General features: G+C 43.1%; 1 protein-coding gene across 1 annotated transcript in view; it reads right to left on the bottom strand.

Annotated features, from left to right (window-relative positions):
• The window catches only part of tgfbi (transforming growth factor, beta-induced), a 64,563-nt gene that overhangs the window by 2,314 nt on the left and 36,975 nt on the right, over nt 1-25,274 (bottom strand). Inside the window, exons 7-15 of the mRNA XM_078230890.1 lie at nt 24,925-25,066; nt 23,403-23,615; nt 13,886-14,023; nt 9,002-9,147; nt 8,158-8,294; nt 7,181-7,311; nt 2,943-3,058; nt 2,746-2,848; nt 1,302-1,381 (exon numbers count right to left, since the gene is read on the bottom strand). Of these exons, the coding sequence (XP_078087016.1) occupies nt 1,302-1,381; nt 2,746-2,848; nt 2,943-3,058; nt 7,181-7,311; nt 8,158-8,294; nt 9,002-9,147; nt 13,886-14,023; nt 23,403-23,615; nt 24,925-25,066 (1,206 nt within the window). The remainder of the gene's footprint in view (nt 1-1,301; nt 1,382-2,745; nt 2,849-2,942; nt 3,059-7,180; nt 7,312-8,157; nt 8,295-9,001; nt 9,148-13,885; nt 14,024-23,402; nt 23,616-24,924; nt 25,067-25,274) is intronic.

Raw genomic sequence — 25,274 nt, 5'->3', positions numbered from 1 at the left:
CCCTTGGGGCAATGTGTAGGTTGGGGGAATTAGCGGGGTAAATGCGTGGAGTTAAGAGGATGGGGTGGGAGGCTGAGCCTGATTAAGATGCGCTGTCAGAGCATCAGTACAGACTCAAAGGGTTGAATGGCCTCCTTCTGCACTCCAGAAATTCTATGATTTTAAGGTTTCCATGATTCTAAGTCCAAGGGACTCACATTAAAATGTGTTAGGGCCCATCTGGTTCTGCTATCCATCACTAGATTTGACTGGACTACATGAAGTGTTATAAAGTTATTTTTTCAAGGATGTGAGTGTTGCTCCTTATGTCAGCATTTTTATTATCTCTGAGAAGGTGGTGATGAACTTCCTTCTTGAACCATTGCAGTCTGTGATATAGGTACACCCACAGTACTGTTAGGAAGGGATTTCAGTATTTTGACCTAGCAACAGTGAGTGTGCATCTACTACACTTGTCCTTCTGGGTGGTAGAGCTCATAGGTTTGGAAGGTTCTGCTGAAGGAGCCTTGGTGAGCTGCTACTGTGCATCTTGTAGATGATACACACTGCTGCCACCGTACATCAATGGTGAAGGGAATGGATGGTGAAGGTTGTGGATGGGGTGACAATCAAGTGGGCTGCTTTGTCCTGGATAATTTTAAACTTCTTGAGTGTAGATGGAACTGAACTCATTCAGGAAAATGCGAGGATTCCATCGCACGCCTGATTTGTGCCTTGTAGATGGTGGATTGGATTTTGGGAGTCAGGAGGTGCTTTCATCTCTTCAGGATTCCCAGCCTCTGACCTGCTCTTATAACCATGGTATTTCTTTTTATTCATTCATGCGATGTGGGCATTGCTGGCTCGGATAACATTTATTACTCATCGCCAATTGCTCTGGAGGTTTGCTACTCTAAACCATTTTTTTTAAATCCCAAAAGAAATATACAGGTTGTGTGTGGTAATTGCTGGTTTTGGCTCAGTTAAAATCGATGGGATGTTGTTTGGGGAAGTATATTCTCAGAGTTTACAACAGTGGAAAGATTTAGAATGGGGTTCATCTAAGTGCATCATGTGTGTAGCCATTATTGTAGTTCAGTGTAATTTTTGTTCTGTATTGTCTTTCTTGTTGAGTGTTTTACAGTTTAATAAAATGTTTTTCTTTTTGAATGATTACAACAAGACTGGAATTTCCCTTCCTGGTTTTCATCTCTTTCCTCAAGCTATACCAAACTGCAAACTAAAGAGTTAAGTACCAGTGTTCCAAGTTTCCCTGCAGAGATTTGGAATACTTTCACATTTAACATCAGTGGGGTTCTTACCTTAGCTGGGCTGACTCCAAAGCGAAGGATATCTTCACTGCTGATCTCCATGCCATTCCGGCTTTCTGGTTGTCTTGCGGCTTGTAAATGAAACAATATGTTTGTTTAAGACCCGTTATGGTGCATTTAACAATGAATTACCTGAATTAAATCTCTGGTTGAAAACAAAGTTGATGGTATTTTTAAAATTAATTACGGACTGAATCACAGAATTGTTACGGCGCAGAAGGAGGCCATTTGGCCCATTGTGTCTGCACCGGCTCTCCAAATGAGCACAGTCCAAAATAAACACATATGTCAATAGTTTCAGATCAAATTCACATGTTTATACCTGCTAGTTTGAAGCTTTTGTTTTCTTTTTATATGATGTCCACGGATATATTGGCCGGAATTTTACCATCCCGCCTGCCACGGGAATCGGAGCGGGCAAGAGGCGGACAATGGGAAGGTCTGTTGACCTCGGGCAGGATTTTATGGTCTCGCAATGAGCAAGGCCATAAAATCCTGTCCATCATCTTTACACCTGTAAGCTGAAAGATGATTGAACTGAAAAAAAATAACATTGTTTCTCTTTCCCCAAATACCGCCTGAGCTGCTGAGCAGTCCCAGCATTTTCTGTTTTTAATCCATATTTTCAATATACATCGGCTGGAACTCTCCAGCTGCCAACATCCCATCGTCGCTGCTAGCGAGGACGGAGAATTTAGTGCTCAGCCAAATCTCCGCTCACCGCGGTGGAACCAGAGAATCCCAATTGGTGTGAACGGCCAGAGAATTCTGGCCACTGTATTTTGGTTTTGTTTTCATTGAAAGGTGTCATTGATAGAAGTCTGGAAACTCGTCAGTTTGGGAGAAATGGTGGCATAGTGGTAATATCACTGGACTCGTCATTCAGAGGCCCAAATTAATGTTCAGAGGATATGGATTCAAATCCCACCATGGCAGCTAGTGGAATTTCAATGCAAATTAATACATCTGGAATTGAAAGCCAGTCTCAATAATGGTGACACAAATCATCAGTTGTTGTAAAAACCCAGCTGCCTCATCAATAGTGCCCGTCAGGGAAGGAAATCGGTCATCCTTACCCGGTCTGGCCTACCCGCGACTCCAGACCCATAGCAATGTGATTGATACTGAACGGCCTTCTGAATTGGCTGAGTGAGCCACGCAGTTCAAGGGCAATTAAGGATGGGCAATAAATGCTCCCCTTGCCAGTGACACCCACATCCCATGAAATCATTTTTTAAGACGCTACCTGGCCGGAGAAAGCTAGAAAGGGGAGGATCATAAACCAAACCAAAGAAGAAAGGTTTTCAATTTTTCTCAAGTCATTTGGCTCTCCAGTGTAGCCTATAATATTAAAGGCTGCATATGCACTGTGCACAGTTCTTTCAATAGAAAATGTGTCGAAGTTTTTTTTCATTCTATTCAAACTACTCCTTACCGGAGGGTTGAAGGACTCGGTTAATAGCATGGATCACACCATTTGTTGCCATCAGGTCGGATTCTATGACTGGGATTTTATTCACATGGATAACGTGTTTTTTCTGAAAGAGATCACACGATAATTCTGTTTATTCACAGCGTTGAACCAAAGTGAAGTAATGACGGAATTGAGTGGAAAGAAGCTGAACACTTAACTGTTCCCACTTCCAGCTTCGCACCGTGGAGGGATTTCAACAGCATAATCTGGCTGGCAGCACCACCACTAACCAGGATTTGTTCAGCGATGTGGTACTTCAGCAAGCTGGGATCACCTGATGGGAAAGGAGACGAGACCAAATAATGTCAACAACTTGTTAACCTTGACTCAGGAAGCAATGATTGGTTTTGCTTATCCCAGAAATGTTTATTTGAATTAGTGCAGAGCCAGTTGAGAAGAATTGTTACTTCAAATTCAAAAGTGACAGTTCATCTATTTGCGCAGCTTTTAAAAAGATATATACATTTCCTTGAATTAAGGTGAACAATTGACCCTCAAGTATCAACCCATTTGTTATGATTATGGAAGATATGTTTATAAGTTACTCAGTGTGTGATGAATAGAAGAGAATCTGGTGTATTTCAGATTGAACTGTTGAATGTTGTTATGACATTGGTGCAAATTCAAATTACATGACGTTAAAAGAAAGAAAAAGATGTTATTTTGCTGATCTGTTCTGGTATGTTCTACAAGGCCTGGTTATACTCTGGCAGCTCATTGTTGCTTTCTTCAAAAGTAAAATTCTGCCTTTTGGTGTCAGGTATTTATAATAATTAATTCTCAGGATGTAGGCATTGGTTAATGCCTAGGATTTATTGCGCGTCCCTAGTTGCCCATGAGAAGGTAGAGGTGGGCCTTCTTCTTTCATGGGACGACACTATGGCGCAGTGATTAGCACTGCTGCCTCACAGCGCCAGGGACCCGGGTTCAATTCCGGCCTCGGGTCACTGTCTGTGTGAAGTTTGCACATTCCCTTATTGTCTACGTGGGTTTCTTCCCACAGTCCAAAGATGTGCGGGTTAGGTTGATTGGCCATGCTAAATTAACCCTAGTGTCAGGGGGTTACCAGGATAAATATGAGGGGTTGCGGGAATGAGGCCTGGGTGGATTGGGGTGGGTGCAGACTTGATGGGCTGAATGGTCTCCTTCTGCACCTTAGGGATTCTATGATTCTTGAACTGCTATTCAATAGAGAGTTCCAGAATGTGGAGCCTGAACAGCAGTATCAAGTCACTGTTATGCATGACTCGGATGCATCTTCTTTCCTTGTCCTTCTGGGTGATGGAGGTCCTGGATATCAGAAGTGTTGCCAAAAGAACTTTGGCTGGTAGACTTTCTGTAAACCGTCCGCTCTGCCACCACCCTGTCAAACTCAGGCCTAATGTGGCTCCAGTGGATCATTAGATTAATAGGTGAAGTGTTAATCAAGTGGATTGTTTTGTCCTTGATACATTAGAACTTCTTGAATGTTGTTCCAGCTGAATCCACCTATGGAAGCAGAGAGTATTCCAGTTAATCTCTGACCTGTTACTTGGAGGGTGGTGAAAAGGGGTGACAAAAGCAAAACTATTTGCCTCTGCCCTAATAGAGTAGTTATGACATTTATGTGGTCTTTCCAGTTGAGTGTCTGGTTAATGATGTCACTGAGGATGTTTGTGGTGTGAAACTTGCCAGTCATTGTGCTGACTTCAGGATTCCGATATGGCTATTCAGTACAATAATGCATGAAGAATTGGGTAGGTGGTTTAATGACTCAAGAAACCTGACCGGAAAGGAACATAGTTCATTACATGATGCAAAATAAAACTACTACCTGCCTGGGACTATAGTTCAGCAGGCCCAGTCCTGAGCCTGCCTTAAAAAAGGATAGCCAATTAGTTCCAGCTGGGCAGGCCACTGCCTGTTACCAGGGAAACTCATACTCAACGAGTCCCACAGGGAGATCAATCAGTGATTCCCCATGAACCTCATGAGGTTATCACAGGTGGTTTGTGCACTCTTTGATGTCTCAACTTTGTCTCTGCTTGCTCCGATGAAATTTCTCGATATGTTCAGTGCCTTCCAAAATAAAACTTCTCTATTTTGGTTGGTCAAAAGCTAGGGACATCCATAAGTCATAGAGGATGTTTGACCTTTTCATGGATGCTTTGAGGATATCCCTGAGCTGTTTCCGCTTTCCTCCTTGGAATCTCTTATCTCAATTGTGTTCTGAGTAGAACTGTTGTTTTGGGTGTCTGGAGTCAGGCGAGCAAATGTCCTTCCCAGCAGAGGTTTTGAATGATTCGTGAAAGCCTTTGACTCTATGATGTGGAGATGCCGGTGTTGGACTGGGGTGGGCACAGTAAGAAGTCTCACAACACCAGGTTAAAGTCCAACAGGCTTATTTGGAATCAAAAGCTTTTGGAGCATTGCTCCTTCATCCTACATCACTCACCTGAGGAAGGAGCAGTGCTCTGAAAGCTCGTGATTCTGAATAAGTCTGTAGGACTTTAATCTGGTGTTGTGAAATTTCTTACTGTGTCTTCGACTCTGTCAGCTGTGGAGGCTTATGCACTATCTTCCTCAAATTTGGCTGCTTTCAGGAATTTGTCACCATCCTTCACCTACTCCATGATGACCAGCAAGCTGTGATCCTCATCGGTGGAACCTTCACACACCATACCTCAGTGAAGGCTGGAACCAACGTTGCGTCATCACACCAACCCTCTTCTCCATTTCCTTTGCTGCAACACTACCTCACTTCCAGCAAATTACCCACAGTCATGGAGATAATCTACTGGTAATACTATAAAGGATATGTGATTAAGCTCTCTCTTATTGACAAAATTATTGTCTGCCACTTGTATGATATGAATATTATTTGACACTTATCAGCTCATGGTTCTTTTCATGCGTTTAGATATAAGCTAACACACAATTAGAGAAACAAGGGTGAGTAGTAGAAACAAGGAAGAGATAGCACAGTGGTTAGCACTGCTGCCTCATAGCACCAGGGACCTAGGTTCGATTCTGGCCTTGGGTGGCTGTGTGGAGTTTGCATGTTCTCCCCGTGTTTGTATGGATTTCCTCCGGGTGCTCCAGTTTCCTCCCACAGTCCAAAGATGTGCGGGTTAGGTTGATTGGCCATGCTAAATTGCCCCAAAGGGGGAACTAGCTAGAGTAAATACATGGGGTTGTTGGGCCTGGGTGAGATTGTGGTCAGTGCAGACTCGATGGGCCAAATGGACTCCTTCTGCAATGTAGGGATTCTACGATTCTTCTATGATTCTAGTTAAGTGTTTGAAATTTAATTTATAAAAACACCCATTCTTTAAATGTATGCTTATTGGGGTTAAGTTTCTTGTCAGTGTCAAACTGACAGTGAAGGACTGCTTTCCTGACTGCTCTGATATATTGTGGTGAACCATCGTTGGTTCCCACTGGATAGTACTGAGCCAGGGTCTGGCCAGTACTACAAGGATGTACATATGTTACTGTTGGGTTGTGCTATTGTTGCTGTTGGGGTTAGGGTGGGGTTGTTACACCTTTGTAGTGTTGTGGTACATCCCAGTCGGGCTCCGCCTCCTGGGAGAGGTATAAAATTCCCTGCTCGGGCCGGGACCCCTTCAGTCTGGGATAGTGTATATAATTACTGGCTGCTTCATTACAGTAAATAAAAGCCTTTCATTTACCGAGCATCTGGCCTCGTGTTTGAGTAGCGCATCATATATCCAGAGAGAAAGTTAACCAAGCATTAGTTTTTTATGGACTCTAATGTCTAGTCCTCCAAATTATGTTAGATAATGTTGTTGGAGAGGGAGGATGTCAGTCCAATGTACTTTGGTCAACCTAACAGGGTATAATCATACATTTAACACACTGAAAGCCTGATTTAACTTCAAGTGATTAATTAAGCTAGCATAACAGTGTAGAATAATCAACAATATTTCAATCAGAAACATTAAATTAAAAACTCTAAACTGAGCAGGAGACTGCTTTAGTTCTGCCCAACAAAATATCTCACTGCAAGGATGAATGGTTAGACTGTAAGATGAAAGTTAATAGAAATGGTTAATTTTTAGTACATGATCAATTTCCAAAATTGCAATACAATATAACTTTTCTCAACAAATGATTCCCTGTTTTTTCAGAATATGTTTAAATGAAAGTGCATCATAAATGCACGACAAGAAATTACCAGTGTTCGAGCTGCACGGTCCGGTGGTGAACTTATTGGGGAAAAATGTCCAAACGCACCGAGAAAAGCTACATATGTTAAGAGGTTTGCAAATTCCTACTGCTGCCAAAGGTACACTAACTAATCGTTTGCACAATGAAATCTTCTAAACAGATTGAAATTATATGCTATGATATTTCAGATATATTGAAAGCGAGATGAGGATGCTGTAGCTTTTACCCATCATTCTGTTGCGTTCCCTGTTAGGTAGAGCGAGGATGGCTTCATTGGTTGGTGCAAAGACTGTGAATGAGCCAGGTCTGTTGAGAGTTTCAGTCAGTCCTGCAGTCTGGATGGCTCCCACTAACATACTGCAACAATCAAAAAGCAAAATATTCTCATTAACAGGTTAATTTTCTTAATGTTTTATTTATTGAATTCACGATTAGGATCAGCAACAATGAACAAAAATGTATTCATTTTTAAGTGTTCCCTTTCCACCTTTTCTCCTCTCTGTTTTTCCATGCCATTACATTATCCCCAGTTGAGAGAATGAGCTGATTATCACATTAATTGGGATGGCATGGTGGCACAGTGGTTAGCGCAGCTGCCTCACAGCGCCAGGGACCTGAGTTCACTTTCAGCCTTGGGTGACTGTCTGTGTGGAGTTTGCACATTCTCCCAGTGTCTATGTGGGCTTCCTTCGGGTGCTCTGGTTTCCTCCCACAGTCCAAAGATGTGATGTTAAGCGGATTGGCCATGCTAAATTTCCCCTTGGTGTCCCAAAATGTGTTGGTTAGAGGGATTATCGGGGTAAATACTTGGGGCTACGGGGATAGTGCAGGGAGATGGGGCCGAGGTAAGATGCTGTGTCAGAGAGTCGGTGCAGACTCTGCACTGTAGCGATTCTATGGTATCCTTTGCCAAATCTCAATCATTAGCCAGACTGATCAAGACCGAAGAATGCTTGCTGGAATAGCTTACTCCATTATTTTCTGTCCTTTATCAATTAAATTAATAATATGCAGTGCTGAATTATGGATGGACATCCTCCCACTTGGTGGCCAATATGTTTGTGCTACACGGACTGCATCACTGCAGGATTCCTGAAATGCGTTATTGTAATTTTCATTAAAAAGCTTCAGTAAGTTATTCAAGCCGCAAATATTTATGCACTGTTGTTGGAAATAACCATTCAGCTTTATCTGACTCCATACCTGAAACGATCATCAGCTTTCAGAATATCCATAACTGTTCCAGCTGGAGGAGTCACTATCTTGTCCATTATCATCATTGACCCGTATCTCCCTCTTCTGTCATGTGCAGCAATACATGAGTTTTCAACACATAAAGCCTTAAAGAGAACAGAGAATTTTTTGGGCCAGAAGACATTTTCTTTAGTCAAACTTTATATGCTTTGCACCTTAGGCTTCAGTTCCTACTCTTCCAATGTCCTATCTTGAATAGCTATACTTAAAAAACTAACTAGTATTGGATCATTACCATCATAGTGTTGGGACAAAGTGTTCTGATTTCCATTCTAAAGATCACTTAAAGTCATTTTATTTCTGGTTTCTCATTCCATAATTGTGCCTGCAAGCACTGGTAATCTACAAATGCCAATGTGTATTGAAATCGAACGTTATGCTCCATGAGAAGTTGTTGGCCTGGCAGGTTAGTGGGACCAGGCCATGCTGATGAATGCAGCACTGCAAAATATTCAATATCATCAAATGTAATTACTTATATCTCAGACTGTCTGAAAACCTCAAACACTGAGCTGACATGTTCATCTTGTACACAAATGCATTTAGCAGGTAATGATTTAAAAGAATGTGTCATGCTGAAATGGAATTTGTTATTTGCTCAATCAAAACTGACTTCATATCCAATCAAATGAGTTATATTTTAGTGTCAGTTTCAAATTGTTTCTGGCATTTTTGGGAAATTCTTGCCCTAGCCACCAGGTTCAAATGTGTTAGATATTTGTCCTTGATACAAGTGCCTCCAATTATTGCTCTTCTGCACAGTAATATATATAAAAAATGAAAATACACATACATTACGGTACACAAAGACTCTCAGCCTTTTGCCGCTCAGGGTTTCAAGCATCTGCCCATGGTACAGATACTTGGAGGAGTGCTGATCTTTCACAATGTGGCTCATCAGTAAGTTCCTCACATCTTCATTCATAACTGCTGCTTCCTCTGTACAAAACATAGCAGAGCACTCTCAAGAGAAAATATTTCACTTAAAAACATATTTATGTTGAGCCAGTTTGAGAAGCCGACTTTGTCCCTGTGCAGTTAATCAAAAAATAAATCCATTCTTCACTACCCTGCAGTATCGCACATTCTTTATACACAGAGGAGAGAATTTCATGAACTAAATTACACAGCTATTGAATGCTATTCTTAAAGTTTAAAGTGTCAAAGAATCTCTTCGGCTATGAAATAAGTGGAGCAAAAGACTATTTGTTGAACAGAGCTGCTGATCCATGTCTGCATATTAACAACTTAAGAACAATTCTTCTCACATTGTGTAATATCTTAAGTGTCTAAAATTCTACATGACTAAACATTAAATTGGTCAAAAAGTTATATCTCCACGAGGAACTGAACCTTGATTAATATGCACAAAGACCATAAAATACATTCCTTCTAGCCACTCGATTTATCTAATATTGACAAAAGTACTTTTAGTCTTTTGCCAAATGACTAACAAACAGAAGAATCCAATTACAGTGCATTCACACCGTAGTTGTGTTTTGCTGCAGTTCTGGCACTGTAGTTGTAATTTTAGCTGTGACCATCTTGGGATTTAACAGCCTGCAGTGTCTTCAGATTATTTACTGCCCTGATTATACTCACGCTTTGCCTTATACCACTTTGGTAAGTACCTTATTTGTGAAGCTGGAACACACACATGTTATAAGTAGGAAGTCTATTTTGATGTATAAATCAGGATCCAATGGCATATATAGTGCATTAATTTCAATGTTAAAAGTTTATTTATTAATGTCACAAGTAGGCTTATATTAACACTGCAATGAAGTTATGGTGAAAATCCCCTAGTTGTCACACTCCTGTTCGGATACACTGAGGGAGAATTTAGCATGGCCAATGCACCTAACCACCTAACCTTTTGGACTGTGGGAGGAAATTGGAGCACCCAGAGGAAACCCATGCAGACAAGGGGAGAATATGCAGACTCCGCAACAGTGAGCCAAGGCAATATTTGAACCCGGGTGTCTGGTGCTGTGAGGCAGCAGTGTTAAGCACTGTGCAAGCCATAACAATGTTGAAGCATAATTGTAAATAGTAAATGATGCTCATGTTCTGCCCATTTATTGAGTGAATTACCCTGAAAAGGCCTACAGGACCATTCTAAAATTAGCCCAAAATCATTTATTCATTTTGTTTTATTTTTGAGGGGTCAAAAAATACACAAATTTTCATTCTAACCCCACAGAAATATTTCACTCTGGGCATAAGCTCTCTCCCGCCTGCCACCTAGGAACCTCCTTTCTCCTCACAGGAACCAGCTGATCACCCCTCACCATCAGAGTGTTTGTTTGGTACAAGAAGCAGCCAAACAGATTGATGCAAATGAGGCCAGGTCTTTTTCTCAATTTGTTCTTGGGATGTGGCCATCACTAGCAAATCCAGCATTTGTTGCCCATCCCTAATTTTGAAACATAATTGGATAAGCATACATCACTTATGTGCTCTGTCTATTTATACTAGCCCACTTATTGAGTGAATTAACCCGCAGGTGTGAAAGGGATCATGAGACCATTCAAAATTTGCCCAAAACCATGTTTTATTCTTGAGGGGTCAAAAGAAACTTGAACCACACAGTCCATATGGTGTAGTTACATTCACAGTGCTGTTCGGAAAGGGGTTCCAGGATTTTGACCTAGCTACACTGCAGGAACTGTGATATAGTTCCAAGGCAGGATAGTGTTGAATATGGAGGGGAATTTGGAGGTAATGGTGCTTCCACGCATCTGCTGCTCTTGTCCTTTTAGATGGTAGAGATCATGGGTTTGGTGCTGTCAAAGGTCCTTGGTGAGCTGCCGCAGTACCTCTTGTACATGGTGCACACTGCTGCCACTGTGTGCTGATAGCAGAAGGAGTGAAAATTTAAGGTGGTGGATGTGCTATTGAGCTGTGTCTGGGATGTTGACAAGCTTCTTGCGTGTTATTGGATCTGCATTTATCCAGGCAAATGGAGTCATCATATGCATTCTATCAAAATTCTGACTTGTACCTTGTCGGTGGTGAACCGCTTTGTGGAGTCAGGAGGTGAGTTACTTGCTACAGAATTCCCAGCCTCTGACTTTCTCCTGTAGCCACAGCATTTATATGGTTGATCCAGTTCAGTTTCTGATCAATGATAACCCACATGATGTTGGTGGTGGGGTATTCAGTCTGGTAATACCATTGAATACTATGGGGAGATTGTTAGATTCTCTCTTGTCGGAGATGGTCATTATCTGGCACTCGTGGTGTGAAAGTTACTTGCCACTTATCAGCCTTCGCACTGCTCAGACTTCATGGCAGTGAGGCAACTGCACTTCATCTGTCAATGACATTTTTGGCAAATTTTATCTTCAGCCCCAGTGTGAGACCAGTCTGAGTCTGATGTCAGAGTCTGGTACAAGAACAAAGTGGCACAAGGCTCCTTGGTAGCCTCATCCTGCTTCATTCCAGGATCAGTTAGAGTCTGGACAACCAATGTACCAATCAGAAGATTGGGAAAGCTCAAACTTCCTTACACTAATGTGAAATATACTGTGCCAGCACGGTGAGTGCTGTGACTTAAGGTATGGAACGCACTTCAGAAATTCAGTTTGAACTGGGATATTTCACTCCGGCCAAATTAATTATAGAATATTTTAGCTCCCTACCGACATGACACCTATATGAGTAATTTTATTCTACTTTATGTGCATAATTTTCAGTGACTAATGTTTCTTTCGTGCAGGGAATTCACACTAATATCTACCTTTAACTCAATTATATTTGCATTTTCATCTCAAAGACCATCTCAACAAAAGGAATTGTTTCCAGTTCAGTTACAATCATTCAAAATGTGCTAAACAATAGTTCCCCTGTCATCCAATATAAAAGCAAACCGACCTGATAGAAGTCTACAAGATTATGAGGGGCATGGACAGAGTGGATAGTCAGAAGCTTTTTCCCAGGGTGGAAGAGTCAATTACTAGGGGACATAGGTTTAAGGTGCGAGGGGCAAAGTTTAAAGGAGATGTACGAGGCAAGTTTTTTTAAACAGAGGGTGATGGGTGCCTGGAATTTGCTGCCGGGGGAGGTAGTGGAAGCAGACACGATAGTGACTTTTAAGGGGAGTCTTGACATGAATAGGGTGGGAATAGAGGGATATGGTCCCCAGAAGGGTAGGGGGTTTTAGTTCAGTTGGGCAGCATGGTCGGGGCAGACTTGGAGGGCTGAAGGGCCTGTTCCTGTGCTGTAATTTTCTTTGTTCTTGTTCAAAATTCTGCAGGTGCTGGAAAACTGAAATAAAAATTGAAAATGCTGGAAAAACTCAGCAGGGCTGGCAGCATTAGTGGAGAGAGAAAGAACTAACAGCCGAAATTCTCTGGCCATTCACATCAGCGGGGTTCCGTCCTACCGACGGCACACGTTCTGCCACTGGTTTCCTGACGGGAATTCCCATTGACAGCAGTGGGACCAGAGCATCCCGCCGCCAGAGAATTGCAGGGCACTGAGTTAAAATGCTGAGGGGAGGCCAGAGAATCTCGCCCAATGTTTCGAGTCAAGAAGGGCTCTTCTGCTGTGTCATCCATTCTGAGCAATGTACCACAAGGAACTCAACCATTGCAAAAACTCAATTATTAATATAAATTCACTGATCAACCTGTGGTACTGATGAAATTATAGTCACCGATGCAGATTAGTACAGATAGCTGAAGTTTTATTTTTGCTAGACCTTCTACTTTTCATTTAGTTGGAACTATTAGATTAACAATTGCCCCTGTTTATGAAGTAAGAAGTTTAACAACACCAGGTTAAAGTCCAACAGGTTTATTTGGTAGCAAAAGCCACACTTTTGGTAGCAAAAGCCACTTGTGTGGCTTTTGCTACCAAATAAACCTGTTGGACTTTAACCTGGTGTTGTTAAACTTCTTACTGTGTTTACCCCAGTCCAACGCCGGCATCTCCACATCCTGTTTATGAAAGCAGCGAGTTTCCTCCGGGTGCTCCACTCCTCCTTGTTTAGAATCATAGAAACCCGACAGTGCAGAAGGAGGCCATTTGGCCCATTGAGTCCACACTGACAACAATCCCACCCAGGCTATACCCCCGCTTAGTTAGAATCTCTCTAACCTATCACATCCCAGGACACCAAGGGTTAATTTAGCATGTCCAATCAACCTAACCCGCACATCTTTGGACTGTGGGAGGAAACCGGAGCACCCGGAGGAAACCCATGCAGACATGGGGAGAACTTGCAAACTCCACACTGACAGTGACCCAAGTCGGGAATCGAACCCAGGTCCCCTGGAGATGTGAGGCAGCAGTGCTAACCACTGTGCCACCGTGCCTCCCACAGTCCAAATACATGCAGGTTAGGTGGATTGGCCGTGCTAAATTGCCCATTAGTATCCCAAAATATATTGGTTAACGGGTAAATACACGGGGTAAACCTGGGTGAGAGTTGATGCAGACTCAATGGGCTGAATGGCTTCCTTCTGCACCGTAGGAATTCTATGACTTCCAACAAAACAGGAGTCATTTTGATCCATGAATCAAGAACAGCGCTGTCCAATTGCACTGAGCAATTTAACATTTTGCATTGTTTCTTTGAAAGCCATGCTTGGCTGAATGTTTTTAAAATAAAAAGGGCACAGTCAATTAGATTTTCTTTTCGAAACATAAACAGTGCACAAGTTCCCCTTACCCGTGAATGCCACATCCTGAGGAGCAAGTAGCGTTAAAAGTTCTTTCCCTTCTAAATAGGAAGTCAGACCAGCTTGTCTGAAGAGCTCGCCAATCTTTGTTACACCGGGTTTTTCAGTCAACTCCAGTAGGGTCTTAGCTGTAAAACAATCAAAATAAATGAGTCTTTTGGAATAACTGTAACAGAAAGTCAACAAGATTTTTTAAAGAGTTATATGCTTAAAGAATTGAAAGATTTTACTAAATCAAATGCTTTGCTTTCACGAATGTGTCTTTTATCTCCATTTGTCAACTTGCTGCAGTTTATCAATGACTTTAAAAACACACTAATACAAATGGACATAATTATTGTTTGTGCACCAATGAGTTACACCTTTTGATCAGAATTAAATGTGTTTCAAAAACCTAGATCAAACATTATGCTTGACTTTTGACTGTAAAGCAGTGAAAGAACTGAAGTCAATAACTAAATACCAAATGATGTGTTATATAAATAAAATAATTGCAATAAAATAAATAATCAGGCTGTCACATTGACTTTGCTGTTAACTGCCAACAATTTTGTTTTGCTCCAGGAAACAGTCAGGTCAAATGGAAAACTAATACTGAGTCGACAAGGAAGCATCTCAAAGTAATCAAGGGTTCAGAGATCAGAAAATAAGTCAGCAATGGGGGAAATTGTCAAAACGAAAATGAACATAAAAGAGCTTGTGAACTCTATACGGAAGACACAGCACAAAATGTATGCCAAACTATTCACCACCATCTTTACTTTTCCTAATCCAACATCCAGTACTGGTTGAGCAGAAATTTCCTCCAAGTACTATTGGAAAAATTGAAACCATTGTTTTCAGTCCTTGTTCCAAACTCTATTCCCTAGCTACCAACTCCACCCCTCTCCCTAGCAACTGTCTGAAATTAATTCACAATACTGATGTCACATTTGATTTTGAGATGGGTTTCCAGCCTCTCTAAAACAGCTTATTTCCACCTCCATAATATCATTCCAATGCCTTTGTTACCTCTATATTTAATGATCCCAATGCGATCATGGCTGGTCTCCCACATTCTACCCTCTGTAAACTGCCGCCCGCATTCAAATTTGGCACGTCCGCTACGGGTCTCACCAACTTTTACAGATGCACGATAGAAAGCGTTCTTTCTGGTTGTATCAGAGCAGGAGCTTGGTATGGCTCCTGCTCTGTCCAAGACCGCAAGAAACTACAAAGGATCATGAATGAAGCGCAGTCCATCACTCAAACCAACCTCCCACCCATTGATACTGTCTATACTTCCCACTGCCTCGGAAAAGCAGCCAGCATAATTAAGGACCCCATGCACCCCGGACATACTCTCTTCCACCTTCTTCCGTCAGGAGAAATATACAAAATTCTGAGGACAGGTCCCAACCGACTCAAGTACAGTTTCTTCCCTGCTGCCATCAGACTTTTGAATGGACCTACCTTGCATTAAGTTGATCTTTCACTACACCCTAGCTATGACTATAACACTACATTCTGTCCTTTCCTTCTCATGTACAGTATGCTTTGACTGTATTTGATTTATTATTATCACATGTATTAACATACAGTGAAAAGTATTATTTCTTGCACGCTATACAGACAAAAGATATCGTTCATAGAGAAGGAAAGAGAGAGTGCAGAATGTAGTGTTATAGTCATAGCTAGGGTGTAGAGAAAGATCAACTTAATGCAAGGTAAGTCCATTCAAAAGTCTGACAGCAGCATGGAAGAAGCTGTTCTTGAGTCGGTTGGTATGTGACCTCAGACTTTTGTATCTTTTTCCGGAAGGAAGAAGTTGGAAGGGAGAGTGTCCGAGGTGTGTGGGGTCCTTAATTATGCTGGCTGCTTTGCCGAGGCAGCAGGAAGTGTAGACAGAGTCAATGGATGGGAGGCTGGTTTGCGTGATGGATTGGGATACATTCACAACCTTTTGTAGTTCCTTACGGTCTTGAGCAGAGCAGGAGCCATACCAAGCACCTGCTCTGATACAACCAGGAAGAATGCTTTCTATGGTGCATCTGTAAAAGTTGGTGAGAGTCGTAGCTGAAATATCAAATTTCCTTAGTCTTCTGAGAAAGTAGAGACATTAGTGAGCTTTCTTAACTATAGTGTCAGCATGGGGGGACCAGGACAGGTTGTTGATGATCTGGACCTTAAAAACTTGAAGCTCTCGACCCTTTCTACTTCATCCCCATTGATGTAGACAGGGGCATGTTCTCCTTTATACTTCCTGAAGTCGATGACAATCTCCTTTGTTTTGTTGACATTGAGGGAGAAATTATTGGCGCCGCACCAGTTCACCAGATTCTCTATCTCATTCCTGTAATCCGGCTCATCATTGTTTGAGATCCGACCCACTACGGTGGTGTCATCAGCAAACTTGAAAATCGAATTGGAGGGGAATTTGGCCGCACAGTCATACGTGTATAAGGAGTATATTAGGGGGCTGAGAACACAGCCTGTGAGGAACCTATGTTGAGGATGATTGTGGAGGAAATGTTATTGCCTATCCTTACTGATTGTGGTCTGTGAGTTAGGAAGTTCAGGATCCAGTCACAGAGGGAGGTGCCGAGGCCCAGGCCATGGAGTTTGGAGATGAGTTTCGTGGGAATAATAGTGTTGAAGGCTGAGCTGTAGTCAACAAATAGGAGTCTGACATAGATGTCCTTGTTATCTAGGTGTTCCAGGGTTGAGTGCAGGGCCAGGGAAATGGTGTCTGCTGTGGACCTGTTGTGGCGGTAGGCAAACTGTAACTCCAGGTAGTCTGGGAGGATGGTATTGATTCTTGCATGCAAGAAACAATACCTTTCACTGTATACTAATACATGTGACAATAATAAGTCAAATCAAACCACAAGTCCCATTCCATTATCATCCCTCTGCTCACTGATCTACATTGGTTCCCAGCCAAGCAATGTCTTGATTTAAAAATTCTCATCCTTGTTTTCAAATCTTGCTATGGTTTTACCCCTTCATATCTCTGATCTCCTCTAGCCCCACAATCGTCCATGATATCTGCACTCCTCTAATTCCAGTCTCTTGTGCATTCCCAATCAAAATTGCAAAACTATTGGTGGTCGTTCCTTCAGTTGCCTACTCCAGGGGCTTTAGAATTCCCTCCCTGCAACTCTCCCCCTCTCTACTTCACTTTCTTCCTTTAAGACATTTTGTAAAACTTACTTTCAGTCCCAGCTTTTAGTTCTTTGATCATCTCCTTATGTGGCTCAGTTCATACATTGTTGACCAATGCTCCTGTGAAGTGCATTGGGATTTTTCGATTTCATTGAGCTGGATTTAGGGGGTATTGTGGCTCTTGTGCCCCCCCCGGCTAAAAGGTCAAAGGGAGTCAGTCCTTGATACTGCTGGCTGCCCACAGCCATGTAACACAGAGGGTAGTGTTAACGTGTTTAAGGCAAGACTTTCCTATCTCAGGAGGAAGTCTCATCTTGAAGAGCTGCCAGCCAATCGGATAACCAGCAGCCCTGTAGACATGGCTGCACCAGGTATGACTGGCGGCCACAGCTGGAACAGCAGGCAATCCCAGAAGGAAGGGTGGGGCAATGGAGCTGGACTTCAAGATTGTTCTAAGGTGTCACCAGAGTCAGGCTGGCAGGCCCCAGCATGGTGAGTGAGGGGACTTGGAGGTTGGGTTTGAGAGGCCTTGGGGGTAGTGGGAGGAGGGGGAAGGTCGTGACCTTGGGGAGGACGTCTCCTATGGGAACCACCAATGGAGTCCCATCCTCCCCCACTCAAAACAGGTCCAGGCAACCAAAGTTGTCAGCTTCTTGACTTACGTGGACCTCTCCTTCCCCTGGGTAAAATAATGGCAGGGCCAGGATGGGTTCCTTAAGTGGTCATTAGTTGGGCACTTAAGGGATTCAATAGGTCCAAGAGCGGACAGGCCATCCATTGAATCCACATGCATCAGTAAAATTTGAGACAGGTATAGTGGGGGGCAGGGAGGAGGTGGGGTGATTGGGCAGGTAAGTGGTACACAGGTGGCGCATTGCATTTTATAACACCCCCCCCCCCCCCTCCACCCAAACCTTCAAATCCACTGTCTTGGGAGCATAAAATCCAGCCCAGTATGTTCAAGGCAATATCGAAATATAACTGTGGTAAGGCTAGATTGTCTGCGCACTAGTTTCGAACAGGGGAAAAATCCAAAGTTTATTTAAGCGACCAACTTTTATATAATTTGAAAGGAAGTAAGCTGGTGGCCTGTACTTCAATATTTCACATCAAGAATTAAGTACAGATGGAACCACCCATCATCTTAAAATGTTTAAATTCTCAGGAGTCCTCAGTTTGCAATGTTAATACCAAAGGTTTGAAGCAAGTATTTAATAGCTGGCAAACTATTCCAATTGTTTCTGCCCAACACAATTCCATGAATATAGTAGCTTATATTGTGTTCTATCATTTTAAACATCTCAAAGATTGTGGTGTTTTCAAGAAGAAATTTGATTTCACCTGATGTTTATTTAAAGTGACGTTTTTTAATCCTGTATGTTTAGACATTCAAAGTTGTGTCATAAAGGAACGTTTTCCACAGTGTTACTTCATAAAAATAATCAATGCGCAAGTGGTCGAGCTCTACATCAGTGGGACACTTTCCAAATCTTTGCAGCTCCATTCAGACTATCTGGTGTTTTGAATAATAAGTGTCGTTAATTCTCTATTTAATGTGAGTAAATGTTACACAATGTGCATTTCTGATGTGGATTTTTCCAATGTGACTGGATGTTGATTTTTCATGTTCCATGGCCTAAAGTCACTGATGCATCTCCTTTCTTTATCATTACAATCATGAGATAGAAAATGATTCATTGGGCCTGATTCTCCCATCCCGACGCGCACGTTTTTTTGGCGCGTCGGGTTGGGAAATTCGTGTGTCGGCCATTTCGCGGGATTCACGTATGCGTTCCCGACGCATGGGCGACTCCCACAGCCGGAGAGCAGGCGCATTTGGGTAAGTGGTTTAAATCTATTTTAAATGCCATTATCGGGCCCGGGATTGAATTCTCCAGGCCCGATAGCATCTCCCACCCTGCCAGGAGTATTTCACTCCGGCAGGGTTTAGAGTAGCTCCCCACTTCTCGGGAACTAGCGAGAGACCCTCCTGGAGTGAAGGGGGCAATCGGTGCCCCCTAGGCATGGGGTGCCCTGGCAGTTCCCTCTGGCACAGGCCAAGGGGCAAAGTGCCCATGGCCAGGGGGCACCTTGGCACTGCCCACCAGGCATCGGATGTGGCATGGGGTGGGGCCTATCAGTGGGTGTGGGGGGGGGGGGTCCCGCTGCCATTCTGCAGATAGAATCGGTGGGGGCTGGAGGAAGGCCAACGATCGCAGCGGGGTTTGCCTCGCAGGGGAGGGGGTGGGGGTGACTGGAGATTGCGGTCCTCCGGGATAAGGTGGGGGGGGGGTGTCGGGGGTCGGGGCTGGCCCTGGAATGCTTGGGGACAATGGGGATGTCGCGAGGGGCAGCAGTGCGGGGGTCCCAGGCTGGCCAGCAATCGAGCGCAGTCTGACAGTTTGGGGTCACTGCGCATGCGCAGAGTTCTGGAACTCTCAAACTCTGGCGTGAATAGGCCCCGTCCCCTTGAGCTTTTAATGATACTCATGATTGCAATCCCTGCATTGCACAGAGTGGGGAGATTCAAGTCTGAACTCCCACTGAAAAAGCAATCATGAATTACCAATGTTTCCCGCCAATTCATCACTTGGAATTTGTTTGGGAGAATTGGGCCCATTGTCTATAAATATACTATTGCAACTTTTGTGACAAGACTTCCTGCATCTTCTCCTTCCCTAACCAAATGGTTTTCACACTTTGATAGAGAAGGGGATATTTGAGGCTTTCAAAGTGACTTCTGGAAAGCTGGCCCAGTTTCACCAACATGTTTTATTTTGGGAAATGTTCTATGCTGATGGATCCAAGTACCACACAATAGGCTATTGGGTAAGAATGTGTCCTGTGGCATTATCTGGTGGATCTGGTGTTCGTTGAGGTATTGGTTTCATTCCCTGTGTGTGGTTCAGTTATCAGTGGAGTCTCACAGTGATTGATTGTAAGACCTGGACAGCATGGTGGCCCAATGGTTAGCACTGCTGCCTCACAGGGACCCGGGTTCGATTCCAACTTCGGGCGACTGGCTGTGCGGAATTTACACGTTCTTCTCGTGTTTGCGTGGGTTCCCACCAGGCTTGCTTCGGTTTCCTCCCATGGTCCAAAGATGTGCAGATTAGGCTGATTTGGCCATGCTAAATTGCCCCTTAGTGTCAGGGGGATCAGCAGGGTAAATACATGGTGTTATGGGGATAAGGCCTGGGTGGGATTGTTGTCGGTGCAGACTCGATGGTTCCTTCTGCACTGCAGGGATTCTATGATTCCATGATTGTAACATTCAAGCTTGGGCTGAAATATTGCAAATAACACTCACACCATGCGAGTGTCAGCCAATGACATGAGAAAACCTAACCATCTGCCTTGACATTCAACTGCACTACCATTGCCGAATTCTCCTGGGATTACCAATTAGTAGAAACCTAACTGGAAGAGCCATATAAATACTGTTGCTAAAGATTAGGATAGAGGCTGGGAATTCAGTGGAACTCACCTCCTGACACCCCAAAGCCTGTCCACCATTGACAAATAACCAAAAAAAAAGATGTGTTCCAGGGGATTGGATGCTGCAGCATATTGTTATGCTGTAACTAAATCTCTGGGGAAACACAATGTCACTGGGACAAAGCTGACGGAAGGTTGTCCTTCTATCAGGTTTGTATAGTCCCTAAATTAAGTCAGCTGAAGCAATTGTTGCTTTTTGTTTTTATCCTCCACTCCCCCCAAACTCCCTGACAATCACAAAGCTGTGCCCCCATTTTATATGGCAATCCCCAAGGGAATTAGTCTACCTCTGAGACCCAGATATTCACCATGATGGAGAGCCTCTCAGTTAGAACATAGAACATAGAACAGTACAGCACAGAACAGGCCCTTCGGCCCACGATGTTGTGCCGAGCTTTATCTGAAACCAAGATCAAGCTATCCCACTCCCTATCATCCTGGTGTGCTCCATGTGCCTATCCAATAACCACTTAAATGTTCCTAAAGTGTCTGACTCCACTATCACTGCAGGCAGTCCATTCCACACCCCAACCACTCTCTGCGTAAAGAACCTACCTCTGATATCCTTCCTGTATCTTCCACCACGAACCCTATAGTTATGCCCCCTTGTAATAGCTCCATCCACCCGAGGAAATAGTCTTTGAACGTTCACTCTATCTATCCCCTTCATCATTTTATAAACCTCTATTAAGTCTCCCCTCAGCCTCCTCCGCTCCAGAGAGACCAGCCCTAGCTCCCGCAACCTTTCCTCATAAGACCTACCCTCCAAACCAGGCAGCATCCTGGTAAATCTCCTCTGCACTCTTTCCAGCGCTTCCACATCCTTCCTATAGTGAGGTGACCAGAACTGCACACAATACTCCAAGTTGTGGCAAAAATAGTGGAACTACCTGAAAATTGTAAGTCCCACCCCTGAACATGGCACTGCCCATTTTTGCGGTGGTGAGAATGGAGATGGGGCACCTTTCACGTATGCAGATTTAATGGAAGAAGCTGGCCACTATCAGTAACTGCCTCCACTTTCAGCATCACATTCTGGTAGTCTTGGGGTGTGAAAGCTGAGGTTTGCAAAGCAGACCTGGTAAAAGCACAGGGCTGAACTTGGTGTTTTTTTTGGATAGCCAGAAAACCCCCTTTGGAGAGTTAGGATCCTCTATGGAATTTGCTGTAAGATTTTATTCACTGCCCCAGAAATGGCACAAAATAAATTCCAGCGGTCTTCCCTTAACCCGAGAAAACTGAAGGGTGAGGCTCCTGGTCTTGCAGGGCAAGTATTGTTGCCCCTACCGACTCGTGCACCCAGGTGGCAGGAAGAACGTCGTGCTGGAAACAGGTGCATAATGCTTCATCATAGAAATCATAGAAATCCTATAGTGCAGAAGGAGGCCATTCGGCCCATCGAGTCTGCACCGACCACAATCCCACCTAGGCCCTACGCCCACATATTTACCCGCTAACCTACACATCCAGGACTCTAAGGGGCAATTTTTAACCTGTCCAATCAACCTAACCCGCACATCTTTGGACTGTGGGAGGAAACAGGAGCACCCGGAGGAAACCCACGCAGACGCGAGGAGAATGTGCAAACTCCACACAGACAGTGACCCAAGCCGGGAATCGAACCCGGGACCCTGGAGCTGTGAAGCAGTAGTGCTAACCACTGTGCTACCGTGCCGCCCCATTCATGTGAAGAAAGATGGGCATGGCACCTTGACACAAGAGGCCGTAGAAACCAGTCACCATGAGTCACCAGAGAGAGGGCAGAAGGTCAGGAGAATTCTCCCATATGGGAAAGCCCATGATGGGCCATCCATTGCAGGGTCAGCTAATAGTTGGACAATATTTACAGCTTTGATACTTATCTGACAGGGTAATGACATCTCCTCTGAGGCACAGCAACTTGATCATTGATGACCTACCTCTCAAACAGACATTTTTGTGGGCCTGTTGTTTTTTACATATATGCCCCGAATCACCCAACCTGCATCAGGTCCACCTCCTCCTCTCACGATGTCCCAGGTCGTCCACCCTGACTCCTGTTCTAACCCACCCCACACACAGAAGTTTGGGCATTTTTTTTTAAGAGGTTGGGTTCGCCAAGCCTAGCATTCTCCCATCACTCCACATCTGACCCAGGAGCGAAAGTCTGGGTCTGAGTGCCATAGTATAAATTCCTGATGTTCATGAATAGTGACATAAGGTTAATGCAAAAGCAATTAAAGTGTTAGTGCCAAAATTACATCCTATCAGGATCAAACGTGAGGTATGGTACTCTTCTTTTATAAATTCTTAGTTGAGACTTATTTAAATTATTATTTCCAATTTTGGTCCCCTAGGTGAGGTAACGGCTCTGGAAGAGGTTCAAATGAGGGTCACCAGAATGCTAAATACATTAAAAGCCCTTAACTACAATAACAGGCTTAGGAAGCTGAGGCTTTTTAACCTTAAAAACATCATATATTTACATAGACGTCACGGCGGAGAAACAAGTCATTTTTACAAATTCATTATTCTATGGGTTGGGAGTGTCTTTGGGAAAACCAACATTTATTGGCCCTCTCTAAGTGTCCTTCAGATGGTGGTGGTGAACTGTTTGCCTGAACCAAAATTGTATTGAATTGGACTGAAATAAAATTGTATTGATATTAAGAATAACGGAAATTATATTCATTCATAATGCATACAATTTTAAGAAAGCAACTCAAATGTTGGTCGATTTCCACGAGCCTCAAAGGTTTCAGTTATATCAGTAACTATATATAAATATACATTGATATTTGTTACATTGCGATAACCTTTATCCTTACAGCAAATTCCTACAATATTGAGCGTTAATGAGGCAGAAGAATGACACCACAAACTTACCAGAATCAGGGATCATTAGTTCATTAATTGTATGAATGACCCCGTTTGTTGTCAGTATGTCCTTGTTGGTAATGATGTTCTTGCTGTTGATTGTAAGACTGTCACCATTACAGCCTACCTCCAATGAGGAACCCTCCACGGTTTCCATGGGTGCGCCTGAGATGATGGCTTCTGCACATTGTATTTTTTTCAAAATATGATAATTCAGCAAAGCTGTGGAAATAATGCAGTGGCAGAATTTTCACTCATTTGTTGCTCGGTTAATTTAAAAAAAAATCATTCATGGAATGTGGCATGGCCATTTGGGCCAGACCAGGTAAGGATGGCAGATTTCCTTCACGAAAGGACCAGACAGGTTTTGACGACAATCGACAATGGTCACCATTGCACTTTTAATTCCAGATTTTTGCTAAATTGCTCCTTAGTGTCCCGAGATATGTTGGTTGGAGGGATTAGCCATGCTAAATGTTTGGAGTTACAGGGATAGGGAACAACTGAATGTACTCTGGTTCTTTTTTCAAGAAAACAGAAGCCCGTGAGCTAATCTGATAAATAGCTTTGATAGAGTGTATGTGCAGAAGGTGTTTCCACTTGCAGGGAGACCAGAATTACATCGGACATAATGCACAGAAACAGCCATTCAGTCCAATCACTGCATGCTCTACTAGAACCTCCTCCCATCTTTCCTCATCTAAGTCTATCATTGTAATCCTCTATCCCTTTTTCCTCATATATTTGTCTACCTTCTCTTTAAATTTATCTGTATAATTGGTTTAAACGCCCCCTGAGGCCATGAGTTCCCTTGTCTCACCACTCTCTCTGGGTAAGGGAGTTTCGTTTGAATTCCCTATTAATTTGCTTGGTGACTATCTTATATCGATGGCCTCTAGTTATGCTTGTCCCCACAAGAGGAAACATTCTCTCTATATCTTCTCTATCAGAATCTTTCATAATTTTAAATACCTCTATTAGGTCATGCCTTAGCCTTCTTTTTTCAAGAGAAAAGCAAGTCAGCCTGTCAATCCTTTCCTGATGTCTGTACCCATACATGTCTGCTTTATCTTAGTAAATCTCTGCAGCTTCTCTAGTGCCTCGATATCCTTTTTACAAGGACTGCAGGCAGCACTCAAAGTGTGGTCTAACCAAGGTTTGATGAAAATGTGGCACAACATTTCCAGGAATCGTTATTCAGAGACAGTAATAAATACATTAAGAAATCCAGGAGAGACTTTATAACCTGGAGATTGGTCAGAATGAGGAACTTGTTCCCACAAGGAGTGGTTGAAGTCAGTACATTGATGTATTTAAGGGGAACTTAGATAGATACAGGTGGGAGAAAGGAATAAAGGATTATGCGGATGGGATTGGGAGGAGGCTTGTGTGGAGCATAAGCACTAGCATGGACCTGCTGGACTGAATGGCCTTTTTTCAAATATTACATGAGACCAATAAGAAAGCAGAATATTAGATACCTTATTGATTTGCACTCACAGCTGTATTGCATTGTTAAGTTCTACCTTACATTTCAAAGCCTCTGGATCTCCTAAAATCCTGTTCAGAGTGGCACTTGGTATCTTCTTGAATGCTTCATCAGTGGGAGCGAAGAGCGTGTACTCTCCTTCCTGGCTAAGCATATCCTCGAGACCGGCAGCAGCCACCGCAGCCTGCAACACACAGTACATGAGAACAGAGAAGAAATCCAATGTCTGAAATTTCAATACTGGACAAAATAATCTGCAACAGTTTCAAAATTCAATAGCTGTTATCTTCTTGATGTATTTCTTCTGAATTACTACACACCTTACAATTGATTTTATAAACATATTTCGATTCTGTGGAATGTTGTCCACTGGAAGGATGTTCGGAAATTGC

This window comes from Mustelus asterias, chromosome 16 (genome assembly GCF_964213995.1).
Source record: "Mustelus asterias chromosome 16, sMusAst1.hap1.1, whole genome shotgun sequence".
Lineage (NCBI taxonomy): Eukaryota > Metazoa > Chordata > Chondrichthyes > Carcharhiniformes > Triakidae > Mustelus > Mustelus asterias.
This window is presented reverse-complemented; position numbering and strand designations above follow the sequence as displayed.